This window comes from Scyliorhinus canicula, chromosome 19 (assembly GCF_902713615.1).
Source record: "Scyliorhinus canicula chromosome 19, sScyCan1.1, whole genome shotgun sequence".
Taxonomy (NCBI): domain Eukaryota; kingdom Metazoa; phylum Chordata; class Chondrichthyes; order Carcharhiniformes; family Scyliorhinidae; genus Scyliorhinus; species Scyliorhinus canicula.
The window spans coordinates 50,919,081-50,945,991 of record NC_052164.1 but is presented as its reverse complement, the minus strand read 5'-3'; the positions used below and the strand labels follow the sequence as shown (position 1 = coordinate 50,945,991).

The 26,911-nt window shown below is 46.8% G+C and overlaps 1 protein-coding gene across 1 annotated transcript in view; it reads right to left on the bottom strand.

The window, feature by feature from the left end:
- map3k3 (mitogen-activated protein kinase kinase kinase 3) overlaps positions 1–26,911 on the bottom strand; it is a 194,056-nt gene that overhangs the window by 13,611 nt on the left and 153,534 nt on the right. The window contains exons 15-16 of the mRNA XM_038778658.1: positions 18,723–18,852; positions 12,781–12,958 (exon numbers count right to left, since the gene is read on the bottom strand). Coding sequence (XP_038634586.1) covers positions 12,781–12,958; positions 18,723–18,852 — 308 coding nt within the window. The remainder of the gene's footprint in view (positions 1–12,780; positions 12,959–18,722; positions 18,853–26,911) is intronic.

The window sequence follows — 26,911 nt, the reverse complement described above, 5'->3', positions numbered from 1 at the left end:
TTCGGCTTTTCTATTCTTTCCATTAAAGCAAAAACCGTGCACTTCCTACCTCTTCCATCTGACAATATTTTTCCCATTAGCTTAACCTATCTACATCGCAATGTCCTCTTCACAACTCGCTTTCCCCTTACCCATTTTCATATTGTCAGCAAATCTGGCTACAGTATGGTTGGTTCCTTTGCGCAAGTCGAGAAGACACAGCCGGAGTGAGGCGCATCCAGAGTGGGAATTACAACTTGGTAATTTGGTGCAGTGAGGTAATTTGGTGCAGAGTGGGAGAAGGTGCTTTTTCTCTACTGTTTTGTTCTCTCTCTTTCTTCTGGCCTGTAACTTTTAATCTGCAGGGAGAGAACCAGAGAGCATCTGAGACCCTGGGTGAGTTCTTCCAGTGAGCCAAAGAAGACACAGCCAGAGTGAGGCACAACCAAGAGTGAGTTTGGGAACTTGAAGCTGGGTGGGGAGGAGGTGCTTTTTAACCCTGGTAAGTGACCGGTGAGTAGTTTATCTTTTCATTGTCTAATTTATGTGTATTTTTATTTTGAAATTGTAGTTGTACAAGTTTACCTAAGGTTTAAGACATGGCAGGAGATCCCAGACCCGTGTCATGCTCCTCGTGTGCGATGTGGGAGCTCAGGGACACGTCCACTGTCCCTGGCTCTTTCACGTGCAAGAAGTGTGTTCAGTTGCAGCTCCTGTTAGACCGCTTGACGGCTCTGGAGCTGCGGATGGACTCACTTTGGAGCATCCGCGATACTGAGGAGGTTGTGGATAGCACGTTTAGCGAGTTGGTCACACCGCAGGTGAAAGTTACTGAGGGAGATAGAAAATGGGTGACCAAAAGACAGAGCAAGAGTAGGAAGGCAGTGCAGGTGTCCCCTGTGGTCATCTCCCTGCAAAACAGATATACCGCTTTGGATACTGTTGGGGGAGATGGCTCACCAGGGGAAGGCAGCAGCAGCCAGGTTCATGGCACCGTGGCTGGCTCTGCTGCGCAGCAGGGCAGGAAGAAAAATAGCAGGGCTATAGTGATAGGGGACTCGATTGTAAGGGGAATAGACCGGCGGTTCTGTGGACGCAATCGAGACTCCAGGATGGTATGTTGCCTCCCTGGTGCAAGGGTCAAGGGTGTCTCGGAGCGGCTGCAGGACATTGGGGGGGTGAACAGCCAGCTGTTGTGGTGCACATAGGCACCAGCGATATAGGGAAAAAACGGGATGAGGTCCTACAAGCTGAATTCAGGGAGTTAGGAGTTAAACTAAAAAGTAGGACCTCAAAGGTAGTAATCTCAGGATTGCTACCAGTGCCACAAGCTAGTCAGAGTAGGAATGTCAGAATAGATAGGATGAATGCGTGGCTCGAGAGATGGTGCAAGAGGGATGGATTCAAATTCCTGGGGCATTGGGACCGGTTCTGGGGGAGGTGGGACCAGTACAAACCGGACGGTCTGCACCTGGGCAGGACTGGAACCAATGTCTTAGAGCTAGAGCGTTTGCTAGAGCTGTTGGGGAGGGTTTAAACTAATGTGGCAGGGGGATGGTAACCTATGCAGGAAGTTGGAAGGTAGTAAAACAGGGACAGAAGCAAAAGGAAGTAAGGGGGAAAGTGCAAGGCAGAGAAGACATAGTCAAAAATCAAAAAGGGCGACAGTACAAGGTACAGTGACTGAGGGGAGCTCAGTGAATAGGCCCAGTAATACTAAAAGGAATAAAACTGGAGATGTTGAGATTCAAAACAGAGGTAAAAAACCAACATAAGTGTACTTTACCTGAATGCTCGTAGTATTCGGAATAACGTAAATGAGTTGATGGCGCAAATCATCGTGAATGACTATGATTTAGTGGCCATTACTGAAACATGGTTAAAGGATGGTCACGACTGGGAGTTAAATATCCGAGGGTATCAAACTATTCGGAAGGACAGAGTGGATGGTAAGGGAGGTGGTGCAGCTCTGTTATTTAAGGATGACATCCAGGTAATAGTAAGGGATGACATCGGTGCTATGGAGGATAAGGTTGAATCCATTTGGGTGGAAATCAGGAATAGTAAGGCGAAAAAGTCACTGATAGGAGTAGTCAATCGGCCACCAAATAGTAACGTTATGGTGGGGCAGGCAATAAACAAAGAAATAACTGATGCATGTAGAAATGGTACAGCAGCTATCATGGGGGATTTTAATCTACATGTCGATTGGTTTAACCAGGTAGGTCAAGGCAACCTTGAGGAGGAGTTTATAGAATGTATCCGCGATAGTTTCCTAGAACAGTATGTAATGGAACCTACGAGGGAACAAGCGGTCCTAGATCTTGTCCTGTGTAATGAGAAAGGATTTATTCATGATCTCATAATTAGGGATCCACTCGGAAGGAGCGATCACAATATGGTGGAATTTAAAATACAGATGGAGGGTGAGAAAGTAAAATCAAATACTAGTGTTTTGTGTTTAAACAAAGGAGATTACAATGGGATGAGAGAAGAACTAGCTAAGGTAGACTGGGAGCAAAGACTTTATGGTGGAACAGTTGAGGAACAGTGGAGAACCTTCCAAGCGATTTTTCACAGTGCTCAGCAAAGGTTTGTACCAACAAAAAGGAAGGATGGTAGAAAGAGGGAAAATCGACCGTGGATATCTAAGGAAATAATGGAGAGTATCAAATTGAAGGAAAAAGCATACAAAGTGGCAAAGATTGGTGGGAGACTAGAGGACTGGGAAATCTTTAGGGGGCAACAGAAAGCTACTAAAAAAGCTGTAAAGAAGAGTAAGATCGAGTATGAGAGTAAACTTGCTCAAAATATAAAAACAGACAGTAAAAGTTTTTACAAATATATAAAACAAAAAAGAGTGGCCAAGGTAAATATTGGTCCTTTAGAGGATGGGAAGGGAGTTTTAATAATGGGAGATGAGGAAATGGCTGAGGAACTGAACAGGTTTTTTGGGTCGGTCTTCACAGTGGAAGACACAAATAACATGCCAGTGACTGATAGAAATGAGGCTATGACAGGTGGAGGACCTTGAGAGGATTGTTATCACTAAGGAGATAGTGATGGGCAAGCTAATGGGGCTAAAGGTAGACAAGTCTCCTGGCCCTGATGGAATGCATCCCAGAGTGCTAAAAGAGATGGCTAGGGAAATTGCAGATGCACTAGTGATATAGTGATGATTTACCAAAATTCACTAGACTCTGGGGTGGTCCCGGTGGATTGGAAATGAGCAAACGTGACACCACTGTTTAAAAAAGGAGGTAGGCAGAGAGCAGGAAATTATAGGCCAATGAGCTTAACTTCGGTAATAGGGAAGATGCTGGAATCTATCATCAAAGAAGAAATAGCGAGGCATCTGGATAGAAATTGTCCCATTGGGCAGACGCAGCGTGGGCAGGTTGTGCCTAACTAATTTAGTGGAATTTTTTGAGGACATTACCAGTGCAGTAAATAACGGGGAGCCAATGGGTGTGGTATATCTGGATTTCCAGAAAGCTTTTGACAAGGTGCCACGCAAAAGGTTGCTGCATAAGATAAAAGATGCATGGCATTAAGGGTAAAGTAGTAGCATGGATAGAGGATTGGTAAATTAATAGAAAGCAAAGAGTGGGGATTAATGGGTGTTTCTCTGGTTGCCAATCAGTAGCTAGTGGTGTCCCTCAGGGATCCGTGTTGGGCCCACAATTGTTCACAATTTACATAGATGATTCAGAGTTGGGGACCAAGGGCAATGTGTCCAAGTTTGCAGACGACACTAAGGTGAGTGGTAAAGCAAAAAGTGCAGAGGATACTGGAAGTCTGCAGAGGGATTTGGATAAGTTAATTGAATGGGCTAGGGTCTGGCAGATGGAATACAATGTTGACAAATGTGAGGTTATCCATTTTGGTCGGAATAACAGCAAGCAGGATTATTATTTAAACGATAAAATATTAAAGCATGCTGCTGTGCAGAGAGACCTGGGTGTGCTAGTGCATGAGTCACAGAAAGTTGGTTTACAGGTGCAACAGGTGATTAAGAAGGCAAATGGAATTTTGTCCTTCATTGCGAGAGGGATGGAGTTTAAGACTAGGGAGGTTATGCTGCAATTGTATAAAGTGTTAGTGAGGCCACACCTGGAGTATTGTGTTCAGTTTTGGTCTCCTTACTTGAGAAAGGACGTACTGGCACTGGAGGGTGTGCAGAGGAGATTCACTAGGTTAATCCCAGAGCTGAAGGGGTTGGATTACCAGGAGAGGTTGAGTAGACTGGGACTGTACTCGTTGGAATTTAGAAGGATGAGGGGGGATCTTCTAGAAACATTTAAAATTATGAAGGGAATAGATAGGATAGATGCGGGCAGGTTGTTTCCACTGGCAGGTGAAAGCAGAACTCGGGGACATAGCCTCAAAATAAGGGGAAGTAGATTTAGGACTGAGTTTAGGAGGAACTTCTTCACCCAAAGGGTTGTGAATCTATGGAATTCCTTGCCCTGTGAAGCAGTTGAGGCTCCTTCATTAAATGTTTTTAAGATAAAGATAGATCGTTTTTTGAAGAATAAAGGGATTAAGGGTTATGGTGTTCGGGCCGGAAAGTGGATCTGAGTCCAAAAAAGATCAGCCATAATCTCATTGAATGGCGGAGCAGGCTCGAGGGGCCAGATGGCCTACTCCTGCTCCTAGCTTTAAAAAAATAAATAATTTTTATTGAAAAATGTTGTATTTGTATAACAACGAACCGCAATAAAATACCAACAATAACGATAACAGTCATAAACATTCGCCCATCCTCAATGAACAACAAAACATATTAACAACTTAAATTAACACAATGTTAAGTTAAATAACTATAGAAAATATAGAAACAATAATAAAGAACACCCCCCTTTCCCCCAGGTTGCTGCTGCTATTGACCAAGATACCTATCTTTGAGCCAGAAAGTCCAGAAAAGGCTGCCACCGTTTATAGAACCCTTGTATTGATCCTCTCAGAGCAAATTTGACCCTCTCCAATTTTATAAATCCCGCCATGTCACTGATCCAGGTCTCCACACTTGGGGGCCTCGCATCTTTCCACTGCATCAAGATCCTCCGCCGGGCTACTAGGGACGCAAAGGCTAGGACACCGGCCTCTTTTGCCTCCTGCACTCCCGGCTCCGCCGCAACTCCAAAAATCGCGAGTCCCCAACCTGGTTTGACCCTGGATCCAACCACCCTCGACACCGTCCTCGCCACCCCCTTCCAGAATTCTTCCAGTGCCGGGCATGCCCAGAACATATGGGCATGATTCGCTGGGCACCCCGAACACCTGGTGCACCTGTCCTCACCCCCAAAGAACCTACTCATCTGAGTCACAGACATATGGGCCCGATGCAGGACCTTAAATTGGATGAGACTAAGCCTCGCACATGAAGAGGAAGAGTTGATTCTCTCCAAGGCATCCGCCCAAGTCCCGTCCTCTATCTGCTCCCCTAGTTCCCCCTCCCATTTAGCCTTCAGCTCCTCCACTGACGACTCCTCCACCTCCTGCATTACCTTATAAATGTCAGACACCTTCTCCTCTCCGACCCACACCCCCGAAAGCACTCTGTCCATCGCCCCCTGCGAGGACAGCAAAGGGAATTCCTCCACCTGTCGCCTAGCAAACGCCTTTACCTGCAAGTATCTGAACATGTTCCCTTGGGGGAGTCCAAATTTATCTTCCAGTTCCCCCAGGCCCGCAAACCTCCCGCCAATAAACAGGTCCCTCAGTTTACTGATGTCCACCCGATGCCACCCCCTAAATCCCCCATCAGTGTTCCCCGGGATGAACCGATTATTTCCACCTAATGGAGCCTCCATCGAGCCCCCTGTTTCCCTCCTATGCCGTCTCCACTGTCCCCAGATTCTTAGGGTCGCCGCCACCACCGGGCTCGTGGTGTACCTCTTAGGAGAGAGCGGCAACGGCGCAGTTACCAAGGCACCCAGGCTCGTACCTCTGCAAGACGCCATCTCCATTCTTCCCCCCCCTCCATCACCCATTTAAGCACCATTGACATATTGGCCGCCCAGCAATACCCCAAAAGGTTGGGCAGCGCCAGCCCGCCTCTATCCCTCCCTCGCTCCAGGAAAACCCTCTTCGCTCTCGGAGTCTCATGTGCCCACACAAAGCTCAAAATACTGCTAATCACCCTCCTAAAGAAAGCCCTGGGGATGAAGATGGGCAGGCACTGAAAGAGGAACAAGTACCTCGGAAGCACCGTCATTTTGATGGACTGCACCCTCTCCGCCAACGACAATGGCAGCATGTCCCACCTCTTGAACTCCTCCTCCATCTGATCCACAAGCCTGGTGAAATTATGCTTGTGAAGAGATCCCCAGTCCCTGGCCAGCTGCACCCCCAGGTACCTAAAACTCTCCCCTGCCCGCCTAAGCGGGAGCCTACCAATTCCCTCCTCCTGTTCCCCAGGGTGCACCACAAACACCTCACTCTTGCCTAGATTTAGTTTGTAGCCTGAAAAAGTCCCAAACTCAGCTAGCAGCTCCATCACCCCCGGCATCCCTCCCACCAGGTCCGCCACATACAGTAGCAGGTCATCGGCATACAACGACACCCTATGTTCCTCCCCACCCCGCACCAAACCCCTCCACCTCCCTGAATCCCTCAACGCCATCGGCAACGGTTCGATTGCCAATGCAAACAAGGGGGACAGGGGGCAACCCTGCCTGGTCCCTCGGTAAAGCCGGAAGTACTCCGACCTCCTCTCATTCATGGCCACGCACGCCATCGGGGCCTCATATAGCAGCCTCACCCATCTAATAAACCCTTCACCAAATCCAAACCTCCCAACACCTCCCATAAGTACCCCCACTCCACTCTATCGAAGGCCTTCTCCGCATCCAGCGCCACCACTATCTCAGCCGCCCCCTCAATCGCCGGCATCATGATGACATTCAACAACCTCCGCACATTCGTGTTCAGCTGCCTACCCTTAACAAAACCTGTCTGGTCCTCGTGTACAACCCCTGGCACACAGTCCTCTCTCCTGGTGGCCAGGATCTTTGCCAGCACCTTAGCATCCACATTAAGGAGAGATATGGGTCTGTATGAACCACACTGCTGGGGGTCCTTGTCCCTCTTTAAGATTAAAGAAATCAGCGCTCGCGACATCGTCGGGGGCAAAGTCCCCCCTTCCCATGCCTCATTAAGTGTCCGCACCAGCAAGGTCCACTCTCCACTAGGTCCACAAACTTTTTATAAAACTCCACCGGGAACCCATCCGGCACCGGCGCCTTCCCTGACTGCATCTGCCCGATCCCCTTAACCAGCTCCTCCAGCTCAATCGGCGCCCCCAACCCCTGCACCTGCTCCTCCTGCACCTTAGCGAATGATAGCCCGTCGAGAAAACTCTCCATTCCCCTCCTCTCCACCGTTGGCTCTGACCAGTACAGTTCCCTGTAAAAGTCCTTGAACACCTTGTTCACCTCTACCCCCTTCCGCACCACATTCCCACTCTTATCTCTCACTCCAGCAATTTCCTTAGCCGCATCCCGCTTGCGGAGCTGATGAGCCAGCATTCTACTCGCCTTTTCACCATGTTCATACACTGCCCCTTGTGCCTTCCTCCACTGCGCCTCCGCCTTTCTAGTGGTCAACAAATCAAATTTAGCCTGTAGGCTGCGCCTCTCCTCCAACAATCCCTCCTCTGGTGCCTCCGCGTACCTCCTATCTACCTCCAGCATCTTGCCCACCAGTATATCCCTCTCACTCCTCTCACTCCTCTCCCTGTGTGCCCGGATGGATATCAGCTCCCCACGAATCACTGCCTTCAGGGCTTCCCAGACCATCCCCACCCGGACCTCCCCCGTATCATTCACCTCAATACTTGCCTGGACCCTCCTGCACACCTCCTCCTCCGCCAACAACCCCACATCCAACCGCCACAACGGGCGCGGGTCCCGCACCTCCCCCATCTCCAACTCCATCCAATGTGGAGTGTGGTCGGAGATTGCAATGGCCGAATATTCGGCCTCCCCCACTCTCGGAATCAGTCCCCTACTCACCACGAAGAAGTCTATCCGAGAATAAACCCTATGTATATGGGAGAAGAAAGAGTACTCCCGTGCCCTCGGCCTCACAAATCTCCATGGGTCCACCCCTCCCATCTGGTCCATAAACCCCCTCAGCACCTTGGCCGCTGCCGGCCTTCCACCCGTCCTTGAATTGGACCGATCCAGTGAAGGTTCCAACACCGTATTGAAGTCCCCCCCCATAATCAGACCTCCTGCCTCTAGATCCGGGACACGTCCCAGCATACGCCTCATAAAGCCCGCATCATCCCAATTTGGGGCATACACACTAGCAAGTACCACCTTCTCTCCCTGTAGCCTGCCCCATACCATAACAAACCTACCCCCTTATCCGCCACCACCTCAGATGCCTCAAACGACACATTTTTCCCCACCAGAATCACCACTCCCCGGTTCTTCACATCCAACCCGGAGTGGAAAACCTGCCCCACCCACACCTTCCTCAGACGGACCTGGTCCGCCACCTTCAGGTGGGTCTCCTGAAGCATTGCCACATCTGCCTTTAGCCCCCTCAGATGAGCATGTACCCTCGACCGCTTCACCGGCCCATTCAACCCTCTCGCATTCCAAGTGACCAACCGGATCAGAGGGCGTGTCCCCCCCCCCCGTCGACTAGCCATAGCCCATCGACTGCCCGCCCCAGGCCAGCACCCCCTGCCCGACCCAGTCCCCATAGCGACAACACCTCACCTCTGTCCCCCCGGCCCACACCAGCTCCTTCCTGACCCTGCCAGCAGCAACCCGGTATTCCCCTTTCCCCCCCCTCCCTCCCCCCCAGGCTAGGAACCCTCCTAGCCGCGAACCGTCCTCCATTGTACTTCCGTGGGTCAGCTAACTTCTGCTGACCCCGGAAACTCCCGCCAAAAACCCGACCCCTCCCAAAGTGGGATCATCCCCCATCCTGTCACTCCTCAAGGCACCGCTCCAGCGCGGGGAGGAACCAGTTAAGGCCCCCCCCCCCCCGGTCATCATCATCTCCACCCCCCAGCCCCGCAACGCGGGAAACCAGAGGAAGGCCCGCGCTTTTGCACTGCCCCACCACACCCTTCTGACGCAGCTCCCAAATACCAGCCCCACTCCATACCCCCAACCCTATACAGAATACAACAAACCCCCCCAACCCCTCCCGCAAAATACAAAACCCAAACAATGCCCCCCAACAAGTAAACAGAACAACACCCCAATAAATAACCATATCAAAATTACAAAAGTACAGAAAAAAAAACACAGCAACAGCAGAAACCAGCATTACAACCGACCCCGCAACCCCCAGTTCGAGTCCAGCTTCTCCGTCCGCACGAAGGCCCACGCCTCCTCCGGGGAATCAAAATAATAATGCCGCTCCAAATAAGTTACCCACAAGCGCGCAGGCTGCAACATTCCAAACTTTATCTTCTTCTTATAGAGCACCTCCTTCATCCGATTAAACCCGGACCGCCGCTTAGCCACCTCCGCACTCCAATCCTGGTAGATCCGTACTACCCCATTCTCCCAAATGCTGTTCTTCACACTCTTGGCCCAGCGCAGCACACACTCCCGATCATTGAACCGGTGGAACCTCACCAGCACCGCACGCGGGGGTTCGTTCTCCTTAGGTTCTCCTGGCCAGTACTCTGTGGGCTCCCTCCAGCTCCAGGGGCAGATGGAAAGATCCTGCCCCCACTAGCGAGTTCAGCATCGTGGCCACGTAGGTTGTCAAATCAGACCCCTCCAGCCCCTCCGCAAGGCCCAAGATCCTCAGATTCTTCCACCTCATGCGGTGATCAAGCTCCTCAAAGCGGTCTTGCCACTTCTTATGGAGTGCCTCGTGCCCCTCCACCTTACTCACGAGGACCACGGCCGCCTCCTCTCGTTCAGCGCCCTGCGCCTGCAACGCCTGGATGGCAGCACCCTGGGTCGTTTGAATCTCCGAAAGCTTTTTATTCATTTCCTGCAGAGAGCTCAGCACCTCAGCCTTAAAATCTGCAAAACAGCGCAGAAGAGCAGCTTGCTGCTCCTGCGCCCACAGCCTCCACTCCTCTGGTGCTCCGCCGGCCGCCATCTTGGAATCCTTCCCCCGTTTTTTCTGGGGAGCTGCTGCCGTTTTTCCCGCTTTCCACTCCGAGTTCGAGTCATGAAATGCGGAGAAAGTCGATCAGCACACCTTCTCCCACCGGGAGACGTTGCAAAAATTCCGTTTTGGGCTCTAAAAAGAGCCGAAAAGTCCGTTTGAATCAGGAGCTCCCAAATGTGCGGCTTCCTACGTCATCGCCGCCACCGGAAGTCACTCCTGCTCCTAGTTCTTATGTTCATTCCAGATATTAATATGGATTGTAAATGGTTGAGGCACGTCCAACTCCTTTGATTCTGCATTTTTAACATTAGTTCCTACTCTGACGACATTTGCTGGTGCACTGTTATGTGAAATGAAATGAAAATCACTTATTGTCACGAGTAGGCTTCAATGAAGTTACTGTGAAAAGCCCCTAGTCGCCACATTCCGGCGCCTGTCCGGGAAGGCTGGTACGGGAATCGAACCGTGCTGCTGGCCTAATTGGTCTGCTTTAAAAGACAGCGATTTAGCCCAGTGAGCTAAACCAGCCCCGATATGTTTATAAGCTTTTACCCTTGCTGTCACACTCAGGTTATCATCACCCATATTGCTACCCTGCACTTGTGCCTTGCCCTTTCTCATTAACTGCCCACATAGCCTCTCCCCTCCAAATATTCCAATTAAAGTCTTCTCTACATCCCTCATTATGCGATTCACCAGGACACCGGTCCCAGCTTTGTTCAAGTGATGCTCATCTTAACGGTACAGCTCCCACTTTTCCCAGTACACGTGCCAGTGGTCCATGAATTGAAATCAGTTTCTCCAACAGTAGATGGAATTTAATACAGAGAAGGGATAGGGATTGGCAATATGTACTAAATGGCACAGTTGTAAAGGGTGTGTCGGAAAAGAGGGACCTGGGAAACCATGCGTATAGATCTTTGAAGGTGGCAGGACATATTGAGAGAACAGTTAGAAAAGCATATGGGCTTTTGCAATTACTACTGGGCGGCTAACATAGCCATGATTAGGAATTGAGTAATGGGGGAGGGGTTGGTGTGGGAGCGGATGGAGGCGGCGTCATGTAAAGACACACGTTTGGGATCACAGATAATGGCTCCTCTTCCATTCTCGCCGGCCCGATACTGCACAAGTCCGGTGGTGGTGGCGATTCTGAGAATCTGGGGCAGTGGAGGAGATGTAAGAGAGTGGAGGGAGCATTGGTTTAGACCCCGAATTTATAATAATTATCGGCTTGTACCGGGTAGGCTGGATGGTGGGTTCCGGAGATGGCAAAGGGCAGGAATTAGGAGGATGGGGGATCTATTTATAGACGGGAGCTTCCCCAGCTTAAAAGCCGTGGAGTATAAATTTGAATTGCCAGCAGGGAATGGGATTAGGTATTTGCAGGTGCGAGACTTCTTGAGAAGGCAAGTTATGGCCTTCCTGCTGCTGCCGCCAGGGGAATACAGGTCAGAGTAGACTCTAGTACCTGGGTGTGAGAGGGGAAGGTATCAGATATTTACCAGGAACTTTTGGAATAGGAGAAAACTCCGGTGGAGGAGCTTAAGGGCAAGTGGGAAGACGAACTAGGAGGAGAGATAGAGGCGGGTCTGTGGGCTGATTGCCTAAACAGGATTAATACATTCTCATCTTGTGCCTGGCTTAGCCTGATGCAGTTCATGATAGCCCACTCGGCACACATGACGGTGGCCCGGATGAGCAAGTTTTTTGGGGTAGAGGACAGGTGTGTGAGGTGCGAACATAGAAACTATACAGCACAGAACAGGCCCTTAAGCCCACGATGTTGTGCCGAACTTGGTGAAGATTGGGATGGGGGTGGGAATGCTTATTGTACCATGTTTACGTTGCTGTTATTGTTATTATTGTAAAATCTTGCAAATACCCTAATAAAAATATTTTTCAAAGAAAGAAAAACATATGGGATCCTGGGTTTAATAAACGCAGGCATTGAATACAAAAGCAGGGATGTTATGTTGAACCTATATAAAGTTCTGGTTAGGTCGCAATTCAAGTATTGCATCTAGCTCTGGTGCCCACACTTTAGGAAGGAGGAGAGAGCTCTTGAGAGGGCGTAGAAGAGATTTACCAGAATGGTTCCAGGGACGAAGGATTTTAGTCACAAGGTCAGGTTGGAGAAGTTGGGGTTATTCTCCTTGGAGCAATGGAGATTGAGGGAGATTTGACAGGCGTAGAAGATAATGGAATACAAGGTTTGGATCTGGTAGATGTGGAAAAACTGTTTCCATTAGCTAATGGCACAAAGATTCTGGACTCAGATTTAAGGTTTTGGACAAGAGATGCTGGTGGGATGAGAAAAACTTTTGTTACACAGTAAGTAGTAATGACCCGGAAGTCATTGTCTACCAGGGTGGTGGAAGCAGAGACAATCAATGATTTTGAAAGAAATCTGAATGGGTGCTTGAGGCAAATAAACTTGGAGGGCTACAGGGATAATGAGGGGAATGGGAGTGATTGGATTGCTCTAGAGAGTCAGCTTGGCTTTGTGCTGAATGGCCTCTTTCTGTACCAAAATAATTCTGAGAGTTATGCCATGGATTCTTGGTTAGGCGACACGTGGAAGGATAGGTGTACACATATTTACTGCTAGAAAAGTATTTGAAATAATGGCCCAGAGCAGTGTTAAATTAATACTGCATCTGGCTTCTGAAATGGAGAGACAGCTAGGATATATATCCTTACCAAACATCTGCTTTCCTTCCGTAGCCTTCACCGCTGATGACCTCTGGGCTCATCCAATACGGTGTCCCTGTGACTGAGCGGATCCCAGTTCCTGACATGCATATTGTCTGCAGCCGTTTGCTTGCTCCAAAGTCGCCCAATTTCACATTCCCTGCAGAGTCTCGCAAGATGTTGGCTCCTGGAATACGATTGAACAGATTTGCATGGGTAAAAAATATCACAGGCAGAGAAAAATCTTGACAACTACTCGAGATAAACAGAAGCACCTCAACACCTTAACAGACAGGCTATACAACGGACTGATGTAAACTCACTCTCTCATCAACCTCCTACCTCAGCCGTGTTAATCAGGGGTAGACATCAAGTCATGGGCAGGTACCTCTACAGAGTGGGAAACGGAAAGCCAAAGGAAGTGACAATGGGTCTCATAACTGACTCAGGTCTGCCTGAATTCTGGAGCTTTTCCTTTGATTTCAGTGGGGAGGGAGATGGATGACAGCATCAACTACCTGGTCAGGAGAAATGCTGATTGAATTCCCTGATCTATAGAATACAGCTTCACTGCGGTACACCATCTAGATTATTTTACTGCACTCCAGTATTTCCTGATACCATGGTGAACAGTCCTTTCTCAACCAAGAATGAAAAATGCCTTGAATAAATGCAAAGATGCATATACAACGCATACAGCACCGTTAACATATATATATATATTTTAAAACTTAAAACATGCCACAGCAGAAAAAATGGACTCAAAATCAAAGGAACTAAGATGCAGAGAGGGGTGTAAGAAACAAATTTCAGAGCATGGGACGTAGACAGAAGTCATTGTTGCCAAGTGTGGCGGGAGATGCAGTTGCAGGGGAAGTGGCACACAGGAGCCCAGTCACAGGAACTCAAAGTTACAAAGGCATGGGGTGCATCGCTGGATGTAACACAGATATATCTGAGCAGGAATAAGCAAGTGCTTTGAGCTAAATAATGGAGGGAAGGCGTTAGAGGAGTATGGTGTGGTTTACTGTGTCAGTAACCACAAAGGGGATTGGTGGGTTCAATCCCGGCTCCGGGTCACTGCCCGTGTGGAGTTTGCACATTCTCCCCCGAGTGTCTGAGTGGGTCTCACCACCCACAACCCAAAAAGATGTGCAGGGTAGGTGGATTGGCCACACTAAATTGCCCCTTAATTGGAAAAACAAAATTGGGTACTCTAAATTTATACAAAAATAAATAAATTCATGGGCTTTTCACAATTGTGAGAGGCAAGGGTGGAGGTGGTATGGGAAAAAAGTTTTAAAGAGAAAGCTGGTAATGGAGAAAAGAAAAGAAACTCCATCCTAGGATGACCCTGGAGTTGTGACAGATTTAGGCAAAGAGAGCAAAGTCAAGATGGTCTTGTGGTCCAACCAGATAGCTAAGCTGGTTCTGCATCAGATACTGACGAGCGCACCCATTGAGGGAACAAAGATGGGGGCCAAACTAATGAGAACCAGGATGGGTGGAAGTCGCGATTTAATAATGTTCAAAGGCAAAGATGAGGGGGCAGTTCAGTAAACCAACGGCTGCAGAGGTATAACAGTGAACGAGAAGCAAAAGGTTAGGTAGTTGTAATGGAAGTGCCTCATGGGGAAAGATCAGCTAAGTTTCAGTCAAAGCCAGGATATCAATGCAATTCATCCACAAATAGGTTGTGAATGTCAAGGGACTTGTTCACAAGTGAACAATTGGAGAGGAATGCAGATGGGGGTCGTGTTTGTTGATTCACTTACAGGGTCTATGGAAGCAGTGCTGGATGAGTTGAGCAAGTCAGAGGGATGCAAGAAAAATATTTTCCACCCAGAGGGTGGTGGGAGTCTGGAACTCATTGCCTGAAAGGGTGGTGAAGGCAGAGGCTCTTATAACATTTAAGATGTTCACGGGTGATGCCAAGGCAGACAAGGCTAGGGGCCAAGTGCTAGAAAGCGGGATCCGAATAGTTAGGTGGTTGTTTTTGACTGGTGTAGACACGGTGGGCTGAAGAGCCTTTTCTGTGCTGTAAATCTCTACCAAGTTGGTGACATTAGCTCCAATGGGAAGGTTGGCACGAGAGGAGGATGGGGAAGTTAGGCTTGTTGTCTGTAAAGAGCCTTGCTGAGCTTTGGACAATGCTTAAAGGAACACGCAGGTTATCCAGGAGCTCATTCAAGGTGATTTCTAGCCTGGAAATGCAGGAGAGTAGGATAGCAGAGTGGTAGTGATGGGGGTTGGGGGGCAGAATCGCTAAAAACACGTCTTGCTCAGGGAGCATGGAGGAGAAAGGAGCTCAAGACTACATTCAGAGGAGCTGGCTGTTTGAGATCTGGCTGCTGCATTTGCCCAAATACCATTGATTGCACTCGAAAATTAAAGTCACTTCTGAGAGTGCTATATGAATGCAAGTACTCAACAGTTCATGCACAAAATGTGAAGTAAATGAGTAATGCCTCCAAGCAGGCCCTTTACAGCAATGCTTAAAATGAATGGGTTGTTATGCTGGTTGAGATGATCACTGAGCACGGTGGCAGGGTGTTAGCAGTGACACTGTGCTGCATGGCCTTATATTTAACAGTCAACAACACTGCTGCACGACCCCTACTTCCTCCACACTAACAGGTCAGAAGTTCTCTGTGCACATATCTTTCAAACTGTCAATGTTGAGGGTTATGAGTTTTGTTTCATTAGTTAAGACTTCCAAGTCAGGAAATGCACAATATCTCAGGAATTAACTTTGCTGCTGCACTTTGCCAGTTTCCCAAAGCTTTTCTGCACAGCGTTTGGGGCAGTGCTAGACTCCTTCAAGAGCCAATTCACCATACTCTTCACAAATAGTTTTGATCTTGTTTGAGCATTCTCTCCCTGTTAGGCCGGGACTCCACTGCCTCTCCAAAGTCAGTCTGATCCTGGAATTGCACACCATTCATCCCTGTAGATTTTAAAATGAAAACCTTTCTCTTCCTCCCTTCCCTCCACCCGCCCAAAATCCTCCTGCTAAATACAGAGAGAAAGCAATGCAGAGTGAGCCGTTTTCTTTTGCAGCAGTGCAGCAAAGCCTTAACACAGGGCAATAACAATATTTATTTTCAATAAAAGATTATTTATCAAGAGTGGGACGTTTGTACTGATCATCAGAAGGTCAAGATGGGTGGAGCACACTTCCCGCTCCCCGTGAAACAGTGACAAGTACGTGGCCGCTGCCATTTGGCAATCTGGTTGGGTCATTGTCAGTGCCCAACATCTTACTCCAGTTGGGTCAGTCTCTGCCTCCTCCAACACACTCTCCCCCAAGAACTTCTTCAGACAAGTTGGACTGAGACACAGTAAGTGGCTACTGATGCTGTCTTGTGAATTACTCAGCTGATTCACAAAAGGTCCATCTGGCAAATGTAACTGTTGTATATCTGTACAGACTAATGTGCACTGTCACTACCAAATTGAATGATCTAGCATTTGAAACCAGTTAAAACACCGCAGAAGGCATCTTAATACATTGTCTTATATGCCACCATCACAGCATGTAAAACCCTAAACTTTCCAGATCATATTTACATACTTCTTTCTACACCTTGTCATACCACTGGCTGTTTAATGTGCCTTGTTCCTAGCTTGATGAATGGCTCTCAAAGGGAACACACCATCTAAAACAAGGTTGCCAAATGATCTTGGATTCACTGCTAATTTTTGACTAAACTATTTGCTTTTCTCCTGAAAGTGCTGACTCGTAATGAGTCAAGGTTTCACTTGTATCTGTGAGCCATGTGAATATTCATCCAAGGTTCCATTCTTCAAAACAGCCAAGTGGTGAGAGAATATTTAACAAAAACGAGGACGTGCTAAATCTCAAACATACCCAGTAGTATCCTCCTTTGACATCTATGAGGGGCACAATTTCTAAGTGATAGTCACAGAATAGAGGCCAGAAGCACAAACCCTGCTGAAACCACCCTCTGAAATGCAATGGGGCCAAAAATATAAATAGCACCGCTATGGGGATCAGAGGTCATGGGGAGAAGGTAGGAGAATGGGAATGAGGAACACATCAGCCACGATCAAATGGCAGAACAGACTCGATAGGCCGAATGTCCTAATACTGCTCCTATATCTTATAGTCTTATCACTGATAACCTGAGGTCAGCGAACTAAACAGAGGCAGGGGATCTACTGACCTAAATGGTTCAGTCCCATCAGATGGTCTTTTCACCAACAGCATCAAAATGGCACCATCATATTTCAGTAACTATTTGCAGCCATTCAGATTCCAAGAAATCCCTCCCTAGAAGCCAAGCTCACTAAATAACCTGCGTCACAGTACAACACACAGCATTGCAGTGTCACTTCCAAATGATTAAACATTTCCTGACTGGCTCCCGGTCAGGTTGCAAGGGGAAGGAGACAGAGAATCACAACACTTTAAAAAAATTTTAAAATTTTTTTTATAAAGAGTACCCAATGCCTTTTTTTTTTCCAATTATGGGGCAATTCAGAGTGGCCAATTCACCTAGCTTGAGGGCAGCACGGTGGCCTAGTGGTTAGCACAACCGCCTCACGGCGCTGAGGTCCTAGGTTCGATTCTGGGTCACTGTCCGTGTGGAGTTTGCACATTCTCCCCGTGTCTGCGTGGGTTTCGCCCCCACAACCCAAAAATGTGCAGAGTAGGTGGATTGGCCACGCTAAATTGCCCCTTAATTGGAAAAAATAATTGGGTAATCTAATTCACCTAGCCTGCACATTGTGGGGGTGAGACCCAAGCAAACACGGGGAGAATGTGTAAAACCAACATGGACAATGACCCACGGCCGGGATCTAGCCCGGCTCCTTGGCACCATGAAGGAGCAGTGCTAACCACTGTGCCGCTACGTCACCCCTTGGAAACACAAAGCTTAATAGAAAACCTAAATCAGCATTCATTGCATTGACTCGAATAGATCACAAACAATTCAATTATTCCTCAACTGGGTTTAAAAAAAATCAAGCTGCATTTGCAACCATGGAATTTTTCAGAATTTTCCTACAATTGTCTCACCTTTTGTACCCTTCCTACAGTGTCAGGGAGTTGGTGCAATAAATTGGGAGGATGACTTACTGCAACTGAAAAATATTATGTATTGTAATAGTTGTGATGGCAAAGTACTAGGCTTCCTTTCAGCAATGTTCCTTTATGGAAAGGATCATTGTCTTTTGGTTGTAAAGTTCCTTAGAATGATGGAGAAAACAGGGATGGAGGAAAAAGGGCCACAACACAGAAGGACCATAGCTACAAGATTCCATAAGTTTTTTTTTAAAATTTAGATTACCCAATTATTTTTTCCAATTAAGGGGCAATTTAGCGTGGCCAATCCACCTACTCTGCACATTTTTGGGTTGTGGGGGCAAAACCCACGCAGACACGGGGAGAATGTGAAAACTCCACACGGACAGTGACCCAGAGCCGGGATCGAACCTGGGACCTCAGCGCCGTGAGGCGGTTGTGCTAACCACTAGGCCACCGTGCTGCCCCAAGATTCCATAAGTTAAAAGTTGGGGATAATTGGTAATGTAACAGGTTTGCTTAGTGATGGATATTATCATCTCTGTGTCATCATCAAGTCACATTCATTAACAAGATCAACAATCTTCAGAAAGGAGGAATTGGGAAAACTAGCTCTGTGCAAAACTTGGAATCAAACAGTCATATAATGTTAAACATTATAAATATTTAGAGACATGGGAGTGGTGCTACGCTCTGCGACAATGCAAGATGTGCAGCATACTAACACACCACGGCACTGTGAGAACTTAAATTCAGTTTAAGAAGAATGGAAATACAAAGCTGGTCTCAGCAAAAGTGACCATGACGGAGTCAGACTGTTGTGAAAAAGCCACCCGTTGCCCAATCCCACATTGAAGTTCTTGACTCTTGGGATGGAAAGAAATCCCAGTGGCAAACTCACCCTTAATATCCCGATGTACAATCATGTTACTGTGCAGGTAGGATACTCCCTCCAGAATCTGCCTGGTATATTTCCGGGTCACATTCTCCGTCAGTGCTCCGTATGCTTTCAGTTGATCCTTCACCGAACCCTAGAACAAACAGGAGTGCAGTCAATGAAACAGGATTAAAGACTTTTTGATTGTTCCAAACTGACTATAGAACAGGTAATGCCAACTGGTAACCAATATTGTAGCTGAAACTAAGTCTGACATAGCCTGTCAATATTAAACACTGCACTCACTTCGAACAGTTTCAGATTTCTTTCCACCTTTTGCAGTGTCATCTTTGTCTGTTTTAATTTGGCTTAATTCCATGGAAAAGGGAAGTGGAGCAAATATTAGCTAGTCAAAGAGGATGACAAATTAGTAAATTAAAAAATAGGACAGCTATAAAGGTGGCAATTTTTTTTTCTCCTGCATTAAAATTAGGGCTGGTGTTGTGAAAAGAAAGACTTGTGCGTTTTTACCTTTCGCGGCTTCAGGACATCCCAAAGTGCTTTACAGCTGACTACACCTCAAAAATATTTTGAGGTGTAGTCATTGGGATAATGTATGAAACGCGGAAGTTAATTTGCAGACAGCACAATCCCACAAACAGCAATAAAATAATAGATAATATAGTTTCAGTGACTTAAAACTAAAATACTCCAGATACTGGGAATCGGAAATTTAAAAAATGTTGCAAAACCTCAGCAGGTTTGGCAGCATCCGTGGAAAGAGAAACGGAGTTGACGTTTCAAGTCCGTATAACTGCTCTTCAGAGCTGAATTAGTTTAGTCATGTTTTGATGGACAAATATCGGTCCACCCAGGGTAACTTCTTTAACATAATCCCGGGGGCTAGAGCCTTGGTTAAACATGGCAATGGAAATGTCTCACTGTTCTGCAGTGAAGAACTCCCTCAATACTGCACTGTCTTGGAATGTAATACTATCGATTTTAAGTGGCCAATGCAGTGTTGAGTTCAATTATAAGCAATGCAAGGCTTCTTCGAAAATAGGCATGTCTAAGTCACAGTCTGCTGGTGATATGGTGAACTAGCTCCCACTAACATGCTTGTCACTACTGTTGTTTTTCCATTTGCTCGCTTCGGAGGACAAACCTCTTTTTCAGCAAGCTTCAGCTTTGAACGTTTGCAGGGCTGGAGACTTGTAAAAATTAAACAAAGAGTACAATTCATTGAGAGCAAATCGGAGAGCAGTACTCTCCAACTGTCTTGGCCAGAAAGATTCAAAAAACTTCCTCAGAGTGCGAAGTGGAGCAGATTGTAGGGGTGGAAACGCCGGTGGAGTTGGAAGCAAGTGGATCAAACCAGGCCATGAGGAAGGGTGGAACAGATGGAATCAAGATACAGGGCAGAGAGCACTAATCAGCAAAAAACCCTCAAGGAATTATATCTGTGAGAAATTGACCCCCTACAAGCAATTGAATTATTTTGAATGTCAGCAGGTAACATTGCCATTAAATGTTTGGAAATAGATTCCAGTAAACATGGAATTACTTTTTTGGAAAAGTGATCCTGTAGGGCATGTTATTGAATCAGCTTCCTATCTGATTGAGAAGTGTTTTAATTATACATGACCCATTCATTATTAATGAATCTATTTCAAAAGACTGATGCCCCCTGGTCCCCTCCCTTTTTATCAAGTCCAACCACCTCACCCTTAGGCGAGCACCTCCCACTGCAGATTCCTTCCTTCATTATTTTCCACATTTGACACGCTTCCAGTGAAATTTTCAGTTCAATGTTAAACCCTGCAGGATAACTAACAGCTCTGTACATTCAACACATTCAGGATTTGAGTTAAGACTGCCCAAATTCACTTCACACCTGCAGTCAGGAGAAAGAGGAAACTTTCACTACATCAATTTTGGCTGGATTCAATGCCAGATCCCAGAGGGAAAGGACAATGTGCTGACATATTGCACCGCCCATTCCTCAACAATAGAACACCTCTACGAGCATCACTCAACCATTAAGCTAAGCAATCAATAAGGTCAATTCAACTGCAGAAGTGTAGCTGATTAGATTTATAAAACAATCATAAATCTATTAACATGACTATTTTAAGGTTTTTTTTATGGATTGTGCAGAAATATGTTAAAATGTTATACACCCAGAATACACGCTCTCTGGTAACAGCTAGGTATATTATTCTCTGTGGGTACATGATCATTACGATCATTACAGAGTCACGTATGTATGTATATGTGCAGGCACATTTAAGATTTGTGTAATATCTCAGTAAAACACTCTTCCTGTCGGCTGAGTCCACTCACTATAAGATTGTAAACAGTATCCTGTCACATGACATGCAATTATATGGCAAAACTTGGCAGTCGAAATGGTACCAGTAGTGGAACACACAGACCTCTGCAATACAAAGCCAAAGCCCCAATTAAGATTGGAAAAACACTGTCCTTCTAGAAAATAAACAGCAATTTTCAGAGCAGTTAAAGAAGTGCTCTAGGGCTTAGATGACCAGGCAAACTGACTGAGCTTCATTCTCTGGCACTTGGCCTCATTATGCACACCTAGGTACACAACAAGTGCAGTCACTCACTCTGTACACAACATGCACAACCACTCAGAATCATAGAATTCACATTGCAGAAGGAGACCATTCGGCCCATTGAGTCTGTACCGGCTCTTAGAAAGAACACCCTACTTAACCCCACATCTCCACCCTATCCCCGTTAACCCTGCAACCCCATCTAACCTGAGGGCAATTTGGCATGGCCAATCCACCTAACCTGCACATCTTTGGACTGTGGGAGGAAACCGGAGCACCTGGAGGAAACCAACACAGACACGGGGAGAACATGCAGACTCTGCACAGACAGTGACTCGAGCGGGAATTGAACCTTGGACCCTGCCGCTGTGAAGCCATAGTGCTAACTACTATGCTACCGTGCTGCCAAGAACAGCACTCTGTACACAACATGTGCAATCACTCACTCTGCGCACAACGCGGGCAATCACGCACTCTGCGCACAACGCGGGCAATCACGCACTCTGCGCACAACGCGGGCAATCACGCACTCTGGGCACAACGCGGGCAATCACGCACTCTGGGCACAACGCGGGCAATCACGCACTCTGGACACACCGCGTGCAATCACGCACTCTGGACACACCGCGTGCAATCACGCACTCTGGACACACCGCGTGCAATCACGCACTCTGGACACACCGCGTGCAATCACGCACTCTGGACACACCGCGTGCAATCACGCACTCTGGACACACCGCGTGCAATCACGCACTCTGGACACGACACGTGCAATCACGCACTCTGGACACAACACGTGCAATCACGCACTCTGGACACAACACGTGCAATCACGCACTCTGGACACAACACGTGCAATCACGCACTCTGGACACAACACGTGCAATCACGCACTCTGGACACAACACGCGCAATCACGCACTCTGGACACAACACGCGCAATCACTCACTCTGTACACAACATGCGCAATCACTCACTGAACATGTACAATCACTCACTCTGGACACAACATGCGCAATCACTCACTCTGGACACAACATGTGCAATCACTCACTCTGTACACAACATGCGCAATCACTCACTCTGTACACAACATGTACAATTACTCTGTACACAACATGTACAATTACTCTGTACACAACATGTGCAATCAGTATGTACTTAACGGGTGGAATTTACTGGCTGCTCATAGAACATAGAACATAGAACAGTACAGCACAGAACAGGCCATTCGGCCCTCGATGTTGTGCCGAGCAATGATCACCCTACTTAAACCCACGTAACCCGTATACCCGTAACCCAACAATCCCCCCATTAACCTTACACTACGGGCAATTTAGCATGGCCAATCCACCTAACCCGCACATCTTTGGACTGTGGGAGGAAACCGGAGCACCCGGAGGAAACCCACGCACACACGGGGAGGAAGTGCAGACTCCACACAGACAGTGACCCAGCCAGGAATCGAACATGCCAGCAGGATATTCCGGTCACACTGACGGCTCAGAGTTTCCTGGCGACGAGGGGTGCATTCAATGGGAAATTCTGTTGACTATGGCGGGACCAGAAAATCCCGCTGGGGGGCTGCTTCTGCCACTGGAAAACACGCGGTGGGCCACTCGGTAAATCCCGCCCAACATGCACAATCAAGTACACACCATGTACAATCATTATTTGCATGTATGCACAATCGCTATGTACATGACATGTACAATCAGTCTATGTACATAACATGTACAATCATGTACAATCACTATGTGCACAACATGCACCAGCATGGTGGGTAATGTATATTTTTTACAAGTTTGCAGATTGCTAGTTATCTTTTATACAGAACAGCGAGCACTAGTAGCTAGTAACGTGACTCTCCCATTTATTTCACATGCTGAGATTGCTTTAGCCTCCTTCAGAACAAAACAAGGAAGGATAATTAAGTGGCTCCTTGGGGTTGCTTATGTAAACTTACTTGCAGGATCAAACAGAAATTAGCAAACTATTATTCAAAAATTTTGGAGCAGATAAAACAACAAAGTAGAGCGTGATGTTATCAGTATTTGACTCTACAACCAGACAGCAAATAAACATCAAAGCTAATTCAGAAATTACAACTTCATGGAGCATCTCAGTAAGTTTAAGTAACCATTTACTTCACATTTAAACAAAAATCAAGTTCTTTGAAATACACAGCAACTGCGATGTGTTTGAAAATGAACAGTGACAACGATTCACAGTGTACTCCAGCTCTACCATTTGAACATTTTCAGGCAATGCACACAGAATTGTACCTGCCCGCAACTTGACTGGTCAGTCTGGTTTTGATTGAAATGCACATATATTTTAAGTTTGATACCAACATTTCAAGAATTTCAATGCGCTTAGGATGCTTTTTCTGCATTGCAAGGTGTCGGTGTTTCAGCAAAAATCAGAACTCAGTCCACAATTTCACCTCTACCCTCAATCAACGTTTGCCATGGACAAAGCTGAGCAGTGTGCCCATATGTGAGAGCTGCTTGGAGTTGTATTACTACTGTCATGTGGCAGGGCAATTCCATCAGCAACACATCAGTCTCACCTTTATACTCATTCCCATTGACCATTATCATTCCATATTCTCTTTTCTTTCAAACACAACAGCAATGCGACATTAGTCACTGTCGAAACTTCCCTCTGCCTATGTCAAGAAATATCTGCCTTTCCCCTCCCCGAATTTGGAGCACATTCCTGAAGCTACAAAAAACCTCCCATCTCTCTAGAACATTGAAAAATGTAGCACAGATCAGGTCCTTCGGCCCACGATGTTGTGCCGAACTTTTGCCCTAGATTAAGAACAAATCAATCTACACCCCAGGATTCTACCGTAATCCATGTACCTATCCAATAGCTGCTTGAAGGTCCCTAATGTTTCCGACTAAACTACTTCCACTATTCCATGCCTCTGGGTTAAGAACCTACCTCTGACATCCCCCCCTACATCTACCACCATTCACCTTAAATTTATGTCCCCTTGTAATGGTTTGCTCCACCCGAGGAAAAAGTCTCTGACAGTCTACTCTATCTATTCCCCTGATCATCTTATAAATCTCTATCAAGTCGCCCCTCATCCTTCTCCGTTCTAATGAGAAAAGGCCTAGCGTCCTCAACCTTTCCTCGTAAGACCTCCTCTCCATTCCAGGCAACATCCTGGTAAATCTCCTTTGCACCTTTTCCAAAGCTTCCACAGCCTTCCTAAAATGAGGCGACCAGAACTGCACACAGTACTCCAAATGTGGCCTTACCAAGGTTTTGTACAGCTGCATCATCACCTCACGGCTTTTAAATTCATTCCCTCTGCTAATGAATGCTAGCACACCATCGGCCTTCTGCACATCTCTATCCACTTGAGTGGCAACTTTCAAAGATCTATGAACATAGACCCCAAGAGCTCTATGCTCCTCCACATTGCCAAGAACCCTACCATTAACCCTGTATTCCGCATTCATATTTGTCCTTCAAAAATGGACAACCTCACACTTTTCAGGGTTAAACTTCATCTGCCACTTCTCAGCCCAGCTCTGCATCCTACCGTGTCATAGAATAATAGAATTTACAGTGCAGGAGGCCATTCAGTCCATCGAGTCTGCATCAGCTCTTGGAATGAGCACCTTATTTAAGCCCACACCACCCTCTCCCCGTAACCCCACTAAGGGCAATTTAGCATGGCTAATCCACTTATCCTGCACATCTTTGGATTGTGGGAGGAAACCGGAGAACCCGGAGGAAACCCACATAGACACGGGGTGAACGTGCAGACTCCACACAGACCAGTCACCCAAGGTCGGCATCGAACCTGGGACCCTGGAGCTGTGAAGCAACATTGCTAACCACTGTGCTACCATGCCTCCACAGTTGCTTTTTGGAGGGACCAAAAACATAAATTACAGTGTGACTGATTAGCATTTTTAACCCCAAGTCTCCTTAAGAAGGTAATACTTACTACTTACTCTAACATCACTGCTGCTGTCTGCTCATTATTTGCTTGGCTGGCAAGTTAGAAAGAACAACAGGCCTACAATGGACTAATGCAGCTCAAAGCCCAATTTCAAAAAGTTACAGATGGCAATAAATAGCAGATATCCATTTACTCTACGGGAGAGGGACCAAAACAGTGTTTCACATTTACTTAATGGAACAAAATTTACCGTTTATTAAAAAGCCAACTCACTACACACACTCAAATATAAATATGACAGCAACTCTGTAGGCCAAAGCAGTTCAGCAAATGAAGTTGGGCAACGTTTGCAAGTGGTGTACTGAGACCACTGGACTCCACGAGCACATGAGTTACTGGGTAAAGAGTAGGCAAAAAAGACAACTGTGCCACAGAATTGTAAGATGAAGATAAGCCCTATTACTTATCTCTTTAAAACTGAAGTATATTTATCCTCTGGTTCTGTGTGCTTAATCCAAGTGTCAAAATCCACAGTTAAGGTCAGGTTCACAATGCCACTTAACTTGTGTGTAATCATGCCAGGATCCAACGCTGTGTTGATTATAAGACAGTTCCCACGCTGTGCTGCTAAAGTACTGGGTGCTAACTAAATGCTGTCAAACGCGCAACATAAAATCTCATGATGCAAGCTATTTTTCACAACAGAACTCTGGCCGGGATCTGTATGCTAGTTATGCAGGAAAGACAATGCTAGCTCATTTGATGTATGGGAAAGAGGGTGTGACAGGGGAGCAAGGAAGGGAGAGAAGGAGCACAGGGAGAGGAAGACGAAAGAAACCAGGGGAGTCAAAAGATGGAGTTGGTAGGAAAGATGGGTTTTAAGAGGAGAGCACACGTTGGTACATCAAAGAATGAGGGGGAAGGAAAATTGACATTAAGGAAGAAATGGAGAATTGTGAGAATTTCAAAATTTAGAGGAGTTTTCATTCAATAGAAAGGGACTTCTTTTACATGCCATGTCAAGCAATTGGTATGTCCCAAAGCACTTTTACAAGTAATTGATTCTTTCTAAAGTGTGGTCATTGTTGTTACATAGACAAACATGGCAGTCAATTTGCGCAGACATTAATCCCACAGACATTAAAATAAGCGATAATGGGCAGCACAATGGTGCAGTGGTTAGCACTGTTGCCTCACAGCGCCGAGGTCCCAGGTTCGATCCCGGCTCTGGGTCACTGTCCGTGTGGAGTTTTCACATTCTCCCAGTGTATGTGTGGGTTTCTCCCCCACAACCCAAAGATGTGCAGGGTAGGTGGATTGGCCACATTAAATTGCCCCTTAATTGAAAAAAAAATGAATTGGGTACTCTAAATTTATTTGAAAAAAATGAACGATTATACCATTGTTCTTCGGTGGTATTGGGTGAGAAAGTAGCACTTGCCTGTAATCTAAGGTGTGGTTACAGTGAAAAGGTGGGTGATTGGGCCTAGTGGGTTGTCTTTCAAAGGGCCGGCGCAGATTAAATTGGTCGAATTGCTTCCTTCTGCACTGCAGGAATTATATGAGGATGCCCTGCTCTTCAGTGCCATGCGATCTCACATTCTCCTGAAAAGAGATATGCCTCGGCTGAAAGGCAACACCAAGTACTTCACTGAAGTGCCAGGGTGGATTGTGTGAAGCTTCCAGTGGAGCTTGAAGCCATAATTTT